This window comes from Amphiprion ocellaris, chromosome 17 (genome assembly GCF_022539595.1).
Source record: "Amphiprion ocellaris isolate individual 3 ecotype Okinawa chromosome 17, ASM2253959v1, whole genome shotgun sequence".
Lineage (NCBI taxonomy): Eukaryota > Metazoa > Chordata > Actinopteri > Pomacentridae > Amphiprion > Amphiprion ocellaris.
This window is the reverse complement of record NC_072782.1, coordinates 33432043-33445992: the sequence shown is the minus strand read 5'-3', so window position 1 is coordinate 33445992 and position 13950 is coordinate 33432043. Positions and strand designations below refer to the sequence as shown.

Genomic DNA, 13950 nt, shown 5'->3' with positions numbered 1-13950 from the left:
AAAACGAAACAGAAACTAAACATAAAAACAGAATCTATTATTTAAATGAAGCTACAGTTTCATGTATTTATTCAAATGCAGCGCTCCTGAACATTGTCACTGATATTACATATTTGTAGAGATTTATCACTGATTTCTGATATATCCTTTATTTTCCTTTGACTCTAATTTAAGCTTCATTTTATAGATTTTATTTCACATTCGCACTTTATTTTCTATCGGTTTAATTATATTCATGCTCTATTTTAATTCTGACTTCCTTTTTCTATTTCATCAATTTTATTTTTATTGTACTTTAAATATGAGTGTATTTATTTCAAGTGTTTTTTAAAATATACGGTTTTAAACTAGTTAAATAAATATTTTACACTAATTGTATTTTACCTCTTTTGATTTTAACTGTTTTGTTTTTTCTTTATGCAACATTTTAAATCTGAGGCCTTTCTTTATTTAATTTTATCCCTTTTATTTTTTATTCAAGTATTTATTTTTTATTGTTTTTGTTTAGTTCATATTTAGTTTTTGTTAAATCTTGATTTAATTTATTCATTTATGTTTGTTTTTTTAATTTAAATTTTTTATTTTAATATATTTTATTTATATATTTATGTATAAATCTTGAATTATTTTTATTTATTTATGCTTATATTTATATATTTTTATTTAAATATTAGCATATTTTATTTATGTATTTATATTTAGTTTTTTCGTAAATCTTGATTGATTTGATTTATTTATTGAAGTGAATATTTATTTCTTTTGTGTTTTTATTTATTTTTTATTTGTTGTTGAGGCGTGTCTGCCAGCCGCCATGTTCTGCCGTGACGTCACCAAACAGGAAGTGATCTCGTCGCTGCGGAGGCTCGCGGACACAAACGGCTCTTCTTCTTCTGCTCCTCTTCCTCCGCTCGGAACATGGACGGGTAAGCGCGGCAAACCCTCCCGAACCTCCCCCGAACCCTCCTGAACTTCCGCCGAACCTTCCAGCCGCTCTTTTCCCACCGCTGTTTTCCCTCCTTCCTTCCTTCTTCCGCTTCGTTTCCTTGGAGACTGAATCGTACCTGCACGAGCCCCCGCCGCCCCTCCCCGCCCGTTTGTTGCTGTTTATTTGTTTACAGAAACGGTCCCGCTTTTCGCGTGCCACTCCTCACTCGTGTTTCTGCGTGTTTTGGTTGAAAGTGTCGCGAGCGAACAGCGCAGCGGCGCGTTTGATTGGCTGAAATCTCGCGATAGTTGTGTTCGCGTCCAGCGCAGAATGCTTTGAATTCGTCCGAGTTTTAGTCTGTAAATGTCCCAATGTGGACCGCAGGAAATCACCCCGAAGCTTCTGTAACCAATCACAGTCGATGTTTGATTAATTATGCTAATGAGAAAAGGAGGATAAACTCTGTGACCAATAATCAGTCAGAGCGGATCAATTCCTGAGCAACATGAAACTAAACCTGCTCCGGTTTCATCCAGTTCTGATGACTGTTGGCATGGAAACAGACCTGATCAATAAGGGATCAATGGTCTCTGCTGCAGGTGAACCAGAGACAAAAATCAGCTATCAGTTATTAGTAATAATAATAATAATAATAACTTAATTTGTGTAGCGCCTTTAAGAAAAGTCACAAAGTGCTTTGGCAGCTAGAGCATAAAACACGAGACAGAAACAACAACAATGAGACACAAAATGACCAAAAATAGACACAAAATGACTAAATGTCCAGAACGGATCTCTGGTTGGACGCTGGTTAAAGGACGCCGTTACACCAGGACGTTGGAGAGAAAATAAAAGAAATGGATGAAGATCAGGACATTAGAAGGACGGACTGTAGGCAGTGAAAGGGAGAAATATTCAGAGAGAAAGAAAACAGAACTTTTCTGGAAGGCGTCTATAAAAGAGGGTTTTAAGAAGTGATTTAATAGAAGTCAGTGATTGGGCCTCATCTCCTCAGGCTGGTCGTTCCAAAACCGAGGTCCTGATGGAGCAGACCTTCAGAACAACCAGGAGGGACGTACAGGTTACCAGGTTACCAAAATATAACCAGGAATAGCCCTGAAGAGCTTCTAAAGTTCTAAAGTTCAAAAGAGCTTAGCTCCAGTTAATAATCACTGCAGTGTCTCCTGTTACCTGGACCTCCAGGTGGTTCTTCATCCTCAGTGAATATTTTCTGGTTTCCTTCCTCTGACGGTAAACTGAGATCTTTGGAAGAAACATTTTCGAACCAAACAGGTGATCGATTCATCCAGAAGATAATCGATAGTTCAGCCTGTCAGAGTAATCAATGAGGCGATCGATACCTGGAGGTCTGATCAATACCTGGGGGTCTGATCGATACCTGGTCTCTGAGGTTTGATCTCCGTTCTGTTGCAGGAATCGGAGCTGCGTTCAGACAGCTGCTCTGCGAACATGAGCTCCTCCCACCTGTCCACAGGTGAGCCCTGTCCTTCTCCTGAACGTCCACCTGGCGGAGCTCTTTGACTCACCTGTGTTTCTGTTGTAGTGGATGGCACTGATAGGCTGTGTGTGTCTGAGCGTGCTCAGTGCGTCCCTTCTCGGGTCCTCCACCTGCGTCAGCTTCCTGCTGACGTCTCTGAACAGGACGTGCTCGCTCTAGCGCTTCCCTTCGGCCGAGTTAGTCAGCTGATCACGCTGAAGGCCAAGAACCAGGTAACAGCGACTTGCTAACACATAGCAGCTACCTGCTAACACATAGCAGCTAAATGCTAGCACATAGCAGCTAACACATATCTGCTAACAGCTAACACATAGCAGCTAACGCTTGTCTGCTAACGCATTGCAGGTAACACATGTCTGCTAACTGCTAACACATAGCAGCTAGTACATGTATGCTAACTGCTAACACATAGTAGCTAACACATATCTGCTAACAGCTAGCACATAGCAGCTAATGCATATCTGCTAACAGCTAACACATAGCAACTAGCACATATCTGGTAACAGCTAATACATAGCTAGAACATGTCTGCTAACTGCTAACACAGCAGCTAACACACGTCTGCTAACTGCTAACACATAGCAGCTAGCACGTGTCTGCTAACTGCTAACACAGCAGCTAACACATGTATGCTAATTACTATCAGATAGCAACTAGCACATATCTGCTAACAGCTAGTACGTAGCAGCTAACACATACCTGCTAACTGCTAGCACATAGCAGTTAATGCATCTCTGCTAACAGCTAACACATAGCTAGCACAGGTCTGCTAACTGCTAACACATAGCTAACACATATCTGCTAACTGCTAACACATAGCAGCTAACGCATATCTGCTAACAGCTAACACATAATAGCTAGTACATCTCTGCTAACAGCTAACACATAGCTAGCACATGTCTGCAAACTGCTAACACATAGCAGCTTACACATATCTGCTAACAGCTAGCACATATCTGCTAACATGTAACAACTAACGCCTGTCTGCTATCAGCTAAAGGCTAACTGCTAGCAGCCATTTAATTATCTTCATGGCTGATTTTCAGGCATTCTTAGAGATGGCATCAGAGGAAGCAGCCGTTACCATGGTGAACTACTACACCTCGGCCACGCCCACCGTCAGGAACCAGCCAATCTTCATTCAGTACTCCACCCACCACGAGCTCAAGACCGACAATCTGACCAATCAGGTGAGGAGCAGCAGCTGTTGTTGTCGAGTAAAGCTCTGAGTGTAGCCGCTCCGTTACATCGTGTTTGTTGTTTGTTGACAGAGAGCCATCAGCGCAGCAGCAGTGCATTGTGGGAGCATGGCGTCCGGAGGGGAGGGGCGTGGCTTCACTCCGGGTCAGAGTCCCGTCCTGAGGATCATCGTCGAGAATTTATTTTACCCAGTGACTCTGGAGGTCCTGCAGCAGGTAGTTTACCGCTGGTGGCGTTGTTGTTTATGTGTTTTGTTTACCGCTGGGGTTGTTGTTTATCTGTGTTTTGTTTACTGCTGGTGTTGTTGTTGTTTATCGGTGTTTTGTTTACTGATGTTGTTGTTTATCAGCATTTTGTTGATTGTTGTGTTGTTATCAATGTTTTGTTTATTGCTGGTGTTCTTTATCAGTGTTTTGTTTACTGTTGTTGTCATTTACCAGTGTTTTGTTTACTGCAGTTGTTTATCAGTGTTTTGTTTACTGTTTTCCTCCATCAGATCTTCAGTAAGTTTGGCTCCGTGTTGAAGATCATCACCTTCACCAGGAATAATCAGTTTCAGGCTCTGCTGCAGTTCAGTGACGCCGTGCACGCTCAGCACGCCAAGGCTGTGAGTCACGTGCACGCTCTCACTCACACAAACATGACATCACAGCAGCGAGCACACACCTGTGCTGACTTACCTGTTCTGTTAGTCTCAAGTGTTTCGGTCTACTGCAGGTGTAGTCAGGTCCATGAATATTTGACTTCATCATCAGTGGATCTAAATGGAACCAACCAGATGTTCCTTAAATGCAGTTCCAGCTGTAATTTGAGTTCACATCAGAATCAGGAGGAATTCCATCATATTTTATTTGGGCCCTACACCTCCATATTTACTGCATTACTTCTCAGAGTAACAGAAACAAAGATTCCAAATTAGAAACTCAAAGCAGCCAGCAGGGCTCCAGACCGATTTAGTTACTGATATCACTGGTATCACTGGTGTCACTGGTATCGCTGGTGTCACTGGTGTTACTATCACTGGTATCGCTGGTGTCACTGGTATCGCTGGTGTCAGTGGTGTCACTATCACTGGTATCACTGGTGTCACTGGTATCACTGGTGTCACTGGTGTCACTATCACTGGTATCGCTGGTGTCACTAGTATCACTATCACTAGTATCACTGGTGTCACTATCACTGGTATCGCTGGTGTCCCTAGTATCACTGGTGTCACTGGTGTCACTATCACTGGTATCACTGGTGTCACTGGTATTGCTGGTGTCACTGGTCTCACTGGTTTCACTGTCATTGGTATTGCTGGTGTCACTGGTCTCACTGGTTTCACTATCACTGGTATCGCTGGTGTCACTGGTGTCTCAGATATCACTATCACTGGCATCACTGATATCACTGGTGTCGCTGGTGTCACTGGTGTCACTATCACTGGTGTCACTGGTTTCGCTGGTGTCACTGGTGTCACTGGTATCACTGGTGTCACTGGTATCACTGGTGTCACTGGGATCACTGGTGTTACTGGTATCGCTGGTATCACTATCACTGGCATCGCTGGTGTCAGTGGTAACACTGGTGTCACTGGTGTCTCTGGTGTCACTGGTATCACTGGTGTCACTATCGCTGGTGTCACTGGTGTCACTGGTGTCACTATCGCTGGTGTCACTGGTGTCACTGGTTAACCTCTGAATTCATTCATGTAACTGGATGTTTCTTCTTTGCTGGATCAGTCTGTAGCTGATCATCATCTGAAGAGCAGCCAATCAGCCTCATGAGCTCTGATAGGAGGGAACTCAGCGGCATGTTTAAATGCCGTATGAAGGTTCTGCTAACAGAACTTTAGAACCTAAGAAGCTCAGAGCAGCACACAGGTGATGGAGACATAGCAGTCTGATTAAGCTTCACTACAGCTGAAGCTGCTAAGAGTCTTTAATCTGAAACAGCATCAGTAAACACTGACCTGCAGACGGTCCACGCTCTGGTCCAATCAGACGGCAGCTGAGTGTCCTGTTGTGTTTCAGTCTCTGGACGGTCAGAACATCTACAACAGCTGCTGCACGCTGAGGATTGACTTCTCCAAACTGAGCGCGCTCAACGTCAAGTACAACAACGACAAGAGCCGCGACTTCACCAGAGCCGACCTGCCGACCGGCGAGCTGGAGCAGGCCGCCGCCTTCGGTAGGTGAAGACGCTCCACCGACCAATCAGTGATCAGTTTAATGTCAGGGAATCACACCTCGTTAGAGGAGGAGCTTATGACCCACCTGTCTTCCTGTGTTTCAGGTGTAGCTCTGCCTCCATACGGAGCAGCAGCGTTCCCGCCCACCTTCCAGCATCACACAGGTGAGTCACCGTGACATCACACAGGTACACACCGTGGTAGGTGTAGGTCGTTTCAACTTTTAAATAAAGTTTTTTTTCTCTATATTAAATAAAGCTTTATAGCTTCTGCTCTTGCGGTCTCATTTAAATAAAGTTTCCTGATGTGTCGTTTTAAATAAAGTTTCCTGTCGTGTCCTCAGGTGTCTCCATGGCGACCGTCCCCAGCTCCCTGGTGTCTCCCCGGGTGTCCCTGCAGGTGGCTTCCCTGACCGTCCACTCGGTGCTGCTGGTGTCCAACCTGAACCCAGAGGTCAGAGGTCACCGTCACATGGCCAGCAGCCAATCACAGCGCAGCAGTCTGAACTAACTTTATTAACACTGTTTGTGTTTGCAGAGCGTCTCCCCTCACTGCCTCTTCATCCTGTTCGGTAAGAAGCAATCTGATTGGTCCAGATATTTGGTCCAGATGTTTGCTCCAGATGTCTGCTTCAGATGTCTGGTCCAGATGTCTGGTCCAGATGTCTGCTTCAGATGTCTGCTTCAGATGTCTGGTCCAGATGTTTGGTCCAGATGTCTGGTCCAGATGTCTGGTCCAGATGTCTGGTCCAGATGTTTGCTCCAGATGTCTGGTCCAGATGTTTGGTCCAGATGTCTGGTCCAGATGTTTGCTCCAGATGTCTGCTTCAGATGTCTGGTCCAGATGTCTGGTCCAGATGTCTGCTTCAGATGTCTGGTCCAGATGTTTGGTCCAGATGTCTGGTCCAGATGTTTGGTCCAGATGTCTGGTCCAGATGTCTGGTCCAGATGTTTGCTCCAGATGTCTGGTTCAGATGTCTGGTCCAGATGTCTGGTCCAGATGTCTGGTCTGGTCCTGGTTAACCTTCTCGTCGTGTGTTCCAGGTGTTTATGGAGACGTTCAAAGGGTGAAGATCCTGTTCAACAAGAAGGAGAACGCTCTGGTCCAGATGAGCGACGCCACTCAGGCTCAGCTTGGTCTCAGCTTTTATTTTCTGGAACCTGTAGAACCCATAGAATATATAGAACCAGTAGAACCAATAGAACCTGTAGAACCAGTAGAACCTATAGAACCTGTAGAACCAGGAGAAGCCATAGAACCAGTAGAACCCGTAGAACCAATAGAACCAGTAGAACCAATAGAACCCATAGAACGTATAGAACCAGTAGAATCCATAGAACCAGTAGAACCTATAGAACCAGTAGAACCAGTAGAACCAATAGAACCAGGAGAACCCATACAACCAGTAGAACCTGTAGAACCAATAGAACCAGTAGAACCAATAGAACCCGTAGAACCTATAGAACCAGTAGAACCCATAGAACCAGTAGAACCAATAGAACCTATAGAACCTGTAGAACCGGTTCCTCATGGATCATCTGCAGGCTTTAACAAAGAAAACCACAGCTGGTTGTTGAAGTTTGACACCAACATTCAGATCTTTGGTCTCCAGAGACTCCTAGATCTTTGACTTTAGGGTTCCTTCACAGATGGAATGTCCTGAAGAGCTTCAACAAATCTGTGAAGGAACCCTAAAGTCAGTTCTAGGAGTCCCTGGAGACTTTTGAACGTCTAGAAGTTGAACATTGCTTCAGGGTTTGTGTTTATAGAAGTTTCGAAACCTTTTCGTCCTATAAAATATTCACGTTTTTATTCCTTTGGTGTTGTTTCCTGCGGCAGCGATGAGCCACCTGAACGGCCAGCGTCTCCATGGTAACGTGATCCGGGTGACGCTGTCCAAACACCCAGTGGTGCAGCTTCCTCGCAGGGTGGCGGGGCAGGAGGAGCAGGCACTGACCCGGGACTTCTCAGGCTCCGCCCTCCACCGCTTCAAGAAGCCCGGATCCAAAAACTTCAACAACATCTTCCCTCCGTCAGCCACGCTGCACCTGTCCAACATCCCGTAAGACTCACCTGGAGGCATGACATCATCACCGCTCACTGTCTGCTGGACGCCACTGGTCAATTAATATGGGCTTAATCTGTATCTGTGTCTTTGTGTCTCTCTCTATCTTTGTCTCCCTGTATCTTTGTCACTTTAACTCTCTGTATCTTTGTCTCTCTGTCTCTTTAACTCTGTATATTTGTCTCTGTCTTTGTGTATCTTTGTCTGTATCTGTGTCTCTTTGTCTCTCTGTATCTCTGTCTCTCTGTATCTTTGTCTCTCTGTCTCTTTGTCACTCTGTATCTCTGTATCTTTGTCTCTGTGTCTCAGGTCCTCTGTCAGTGAGGAGGTGTTGAAGGATTTATTTTCTTCCGGTGGATTCACAGTAAAAGCCTTCAAGTTTTTCCAGTGAGTATTGAGCAGCAGAGAAACCTTCTGGGTCTCATTCTGCTTTTTTCCTGTTTTACATTTAGTTCGTTTTATTAGGATTTTTACAACTTTAATAGAAACTCTGGATGTCAGCATGGATTCATCTATCATCACGACGAATCAGATTTTAACATCAGTAGCCCATCTGCAGAGAGATCCAAAACCCTGAAACGTCTCTAACAGCGCTTTTCAGGCAGTTTGTCTGCATATATATATATATATATATCTATACACACACACACACACACACACACACACACACACACACACACATATATATGTGTGTGTGTGTATATATATATATATATATATATATATATACACATATACACTATATTGCCAAAAGTATTCACTCACCCATCCAAATAATCAGAATCAGGTGTTCCAATCACTTCCATGTCCACAGGTGTATAAAATCCAGCACCTAGGCTGCAGACTGCTTTTACAAACATTTGTGAAAGAATGGGTCGCTCTCAGGAGCTCAGTGAATTCCAGCGTGGAACTATGATAGGATGCCACCTGTGCGACAAATCCAGTCGTGACATTTCCTGGCTCCTAAATATTCCACAGTCAACTGTCAGCTGTATTATAAGAAAGTGGAAGTGTGTAGGAACGACAGCAACTCTGCCACCAAGTGGTAGGACACGTAAACTGACGGAGCGGGGTCAGTGGATGCTGAAGCACATAGTGCCAAGAGGTGGCCAACTTTCTGCAGAGTATATCTCTACAGACCTTCAAACTTCATGTGGCCTTCAGATTAGCTCAAGAACAGTGCTTCAGCAGAGAGCTTCATGGAATGGGTTTCCATGGCCGAGCAGCTGCATCCAAGCCATACATCACCAAGTGCAATGCAAAGCGTGGGATGCAGTGGTGTAAAGCAGCCACCACTGGACTCTAGAGCAGTGGAGACACCTTCTCTGGAGTGACCAATCACGCTTCTCCATCTGGCAATCTGATGGACCAGTCTGGGTTTGGTGGTTGTCAGGAGAACGATACTTGTGGGACTGCATTGTGCCAAGTGTAAAGTTTGGTGGAGGGGGGATTATGGTGTGGGCTTGTTTTTCAGGAGCTGGGCTTGGCCCCTTAGTTCCAGTGAAAGGAACTCTGAATGCTTCAGCATACCAAGACATTTTGGACAATTCCATGCTCCCAACTTTGTGGGAACAGTTTGGAGCTGGTCCTTCCTCTTCCAACATGACTGTGCACCAGTGCACAAAGCAAGGTCCATAAAGACATGGATGACAGAGTCTGGTGTGGATGAACTTGACTGGCCTGCACAGAGTCCTGACCTCAACCCCATAGAACACCTTTGGGATGAATTAAAGTGGAGACTGAGAGCCAGACCTTCTGGTCCAACATCAGTGTGTGACCTCACAAATGTGCTTCTGGAATAATGGTCAAAAATTCCCATAAACACACTCCTAAACCTTGTGGACAGCCTTCCCAGAAGAGTTGAAGCTGTTCTAGCTGCAAAGGGTGAACCCACGTCATATTGAACCCTATGGATTAGGAACGGGATGTCACTTATGTTCATATGCGAGTCAAGGCAGGTGAGCAAATACTTTTGACAATATAGTGTATGTACATATATATATATATATATATATGTATATATATATGTATATATATATATATATATATATATATATATATATATATATATATATATATATATATATACACACACACACACACACACACTAGGGCTGGACTTTAACGCGTTAATTTAGCTTAATTAATTACAGCGAAAATAACGCATTAAACATAACGCAATTAATTGCAGCCTCCTCAGTTCCCTCATTTGTGGCACACCGGAAACTCTGATGAACACTCCAGCCCAGTAGGTGGCGGTAATGAACCTAAAGTCTGTTTGTAGCCATGAAGAAGAAGCACAGGAAGTACTGAGTGAAGTCGGGCACTGGTGAACAGTGAAGGAAGATCAGATTGAGCTTGTTGGACAGAAAGTTTTAAAAATCTTCCTGATGGCAGCTTGGATAAAAGCCTGGTTGTGTGCAAATTGTACAACAAAGAGTTTTCTGATCACTGCAGCACTTCAAGCCGACAGTATCACCTCAATGTAAAACATGTTGCTGTTAGCACCAGAGCTAACGTTAGCTACGAGTCATGCTAATGGCTAACGGTGTAGCCATCCCATAATAGACCACTTTTCTAGACAGTGCTTGAGTTTACAGAAAGTCTTAAAATGTTAAATAAAATCGCTATAATTGCACTTAGATTTGCAGTAATCTGTGAATGTAGCAGACAGATGAAAAATGCAGATAAATAGAAATGAAACATTTTTGTGGTTTAAGTTTTTACTCCGTTGAGGCTCTGCCTCCTTGGAGGAGGAATAACCTAAACAACAAAAATATCTCTTTTAAAAACTTAATTATAAACTTTTTGTTTTTTAAAAAATTACATAAATAAAAATTGATATTCCTATAAAAAGAACCATCAAAATTCCACCATTTATCAGACCCAGAAAAGATGAAAACAGAATGAATCTCTGGATTTTCAAATTTCTGAAGCTCCTTGAACTACTTATGCTGATTTTATGTGCCATACAGTGGAAAAAACAACTAAATTCAGGCTTTAAGTCATCAAAATCACTTTTTTCTATATGTCCCATTTTCCTTTTTTAAAATAAATTTTAAATTATAAACACGTATATGTCTATTCATTGATTCAACTGTCAGCCACAATTTTATTTGAACTGAAAAACTTCACTTATTATGTCAAATATTGCTATTTGACAAAACTGCAATTAATTGCGATTAATTAATTACAAAGCCTGTAATTCTCAACCCGTCCGGCCAGCAACAGATGGGTCCCCCCACATTAGAGCCGGGTTCTGCTCAAGGCTTTTTTTTCCCTGTTAAAGGGTGTTTTCCTGCCATTGTCTCCTTAGGGCTGCTCTGGGGGTTCACGCATATGGGTTCTGTAAAGCGTCTCGAGACAATTTGACTGTAATTGGCGCTATATAAATAAAATAGAAAACTTGAAAATTGTATTACCGGGGCGGTAATACTCCAGCCCAGTAGGGGGCTACTGGGCTGGAGTGTTCATCAGAGTTACCGGTGTGCCAGAAATGAGAGAACTGAGGAGGGTGCAATTAATTGTGTTATTATTTTTAACGTGTTATTTTTGCTGTAATTAATTAATCGAAATTAACGCGTTAAAGTCCCAGCCCTAACATATATATATATATATATATATATATATATATATATATATATATATATATATATATATATATATATACATATATATATATATATATATATATATGATGTGTTTGATATCCTGGCTGTGATTGGACTAAAAGAAACGACACTGAAGACCTGAGAGCCACTCCTAATGTTTCACTCATATTTGAAATGCCCACCACTGTGGATAATAGTGTGTTTTATTTTAAAAGTCTTCAAAGCCTCTTTAAGGAAGTAGAACAGGTGAGGCTGCCTCAGGTGTGTGATGATGTCGCTGTGATGTCACAGGAAGGACAAGAAGATGGCGCTGATGCAGTTGGCGTCGGTGGAGGAGGCCATCGATGCGCTCGTCTCGCTGCACGACCACCAGCTGGACCACAACCAGCACCTCCGGGTGTCCTTCTCCAAGTCCACCATCTGACCTCAGCGGCCCGCCGGCCAATCACCGCAGGGCTTCTGATTGGCCTGGGCAGAGGGAAGGACGGACCAATGGGAGAGCCCCGACACACCTTCCATCTTTCTGTGCCTACAAACGGCCCGACGTCACGGGGCGTTTGATGTCACAGGCAGGGGTCATTGCCACGGTTACAGAACACATTCCTGAGCATTGTGGGTAACGGAGTCCAGCAAGGAGCCGGCGAGAGTCCAAGTCAAAGACAGACAAAGTTTATTTTGATCTGAAGCGTTGTTCATTGTGAGTGTTCAGCTGCCGTCTGATTGGGTGGATTTATTTTTATTATTTTAGGGTTTAGCTGGTTGCCCTCTGATTGGCTGGATTTATTTTTATTATTTTAGGGTTTAGCCGGCTGCCGTCTGATTGGCTGGATTTATTTTTATTATTTTAGGGTTTAGCCGGTTCCTGTGCCTTATTTTCTGGATTCTTCTGCTGGGTTTGGGTTTTCTGTGAGGTTTCTTCAGCTGGTTCCGGATAGTTTCTGTTTGTTCTGGAGGGTTTTTATTGGTGAATGTATTTCTATCGATCAACAGGTAACGCCCTGGCCACCTGTCCTACCTGTGAGCACGTGTGTGTATTTATGTGTGTGTGTTAGGCTGCGCTGTGATTGGTTGAGCTTCGAAATGTCCCGCCTTCTTTTTACTCTAGTAAAACTATTTAATTCAGTTCAGTTCTTGTTTTGTAATCTTTTTACTTCCGTTTCGGTTTTTGGTCAATTTTTTGTCAAACAGGAAAAAAGCCACAAAAAAACAGGAGCTGCCAGTTTGCCTTTGACCTTCGTTTTACAGTCAGACGTTTGGTTTGGAGTTTATTCTGCTGTGAGAATAAATAAGTTCAGCTTCAGAGTTCATCGAGGTTCAGCTTCACTGAAGTCAAACAAAAGTCTGTGTGCCTTTCAATTGGACCAACCGATTCATTCCTGTTTACTTCGGTTTAAGGTATGTGTTTGTATGTGATCTGCTACATGTGATCTGATACATATGTGAGTTTCCATGTTTTCATGTTGACATGTTACTACTGGTTTCACATCAAGTCAAACAGTTTTTAACCAAACTTTGTTGCCATTCAGACCTGATGTAGCCCCGCCCACACACATGTAGCCCTGCCTCCAGCACCAGACCACACCCCCAGTATCTGTTGGCTCTTGTGATCGATCAAAACCATAGAAATCTGATTCAGGATGTTCAAAGCGACGTTTCCACTGTTGGCTTTCATTAGTCAGTCGTGATTCGTTTCAGGTCGATGCTAGCTGCTAAAGTAACTAAACGACTAACGATCCACATGGTTGATCTGTTTATTCGCAACAAAATGTCTCAAACTGATTTTTGCAGGACTCTCCTCGTCTTAGAAAATATCTTTAGTAAAAACCTGGAACCAGTGTAGCATCCTCGTATCGTACATATCAAACCGAATCATTAGGTAGCTTCAGCTAACGTTAGCTCATGTAAGATGATGTTGGCTAATAAATAACTAGGGCTGGGACTTTAACGCGTTAATTTCGATTAATTAATCGCCGCCAAAATATCGCGTTGAAAATAATAGCACAATTAATTGCACCCTCCTCAGTTCCCTCATTTGTGGCACACCAGTAACTCTGATGAACACTCCAGCCCAGTAGGTGGCGGTAATGGACCTAAAGTCTGTTTGTAGCCATGAAGAAGAAGCACAGGAAGTACTGAGTGAAGTCAGGCACTGGTGAACAGTGAAGGAAGATGAGATTGAGCTTGTTGGGCAGAAACTTTCCTTTTAAAAATCTTCCTGATGGCAGCTTGGATAAAAGCCTGGTTGTGTGCAAATTGTACAACAAAGAGTTTTCTGATCACTGCAGCACTTCAAGCCGACAGTATCACCTCAATGTAAAACATGTTGCTGTTAGCACCAGAGCTAACGTTAGCTATGAGTCATGCTAACGGCTAACGGTGTAGCCATCCCATAATAGACCACTTTTCTAGACAGTGCTTCAGTTTACAGAAAGTCTTAAAATGTTGAATAAAATCGCT

General features: G+C 43.2%; 1 protein-coding gene across 1 annotated transcript; it reads left to right on the top strand.

Moving 5' to 3' along the window:
• The first annotated feature begins 797 nt into the window (after positions 1-797).
• On the top strand, positions 798-12615 carry LOC111569346 (polypyrimidine tract-binding protein 3-like). Its single transcript, XM_023271404.3, has 14 exons — positions 798-923; positions 2360-2420; positions 2490-2656; positions 3491-3634; positions 3716-3859; positions 4141-4251; positions 5660-5816; positions 5922-5981; positions 6161-6270; positions 6355-6388; positions 6861-6953; positions 7657-7879; positions 8192-8269; positions 11785-12615. The coding sequence occupies exons 2-14, from the start codon at positions 2396-2398 to the stop codon at positions 11915-11917; spliced, it is 1479 nt and encodes a 492-aa protein (XP_023127172.1). The 5' UTR covers positions 798-923; positions 2360-2395; the 3' UTR covers positions 11918-12615.
• The last annotated feature ends 1335 nt before the right edge of the window (positions 12616-13950 follow it).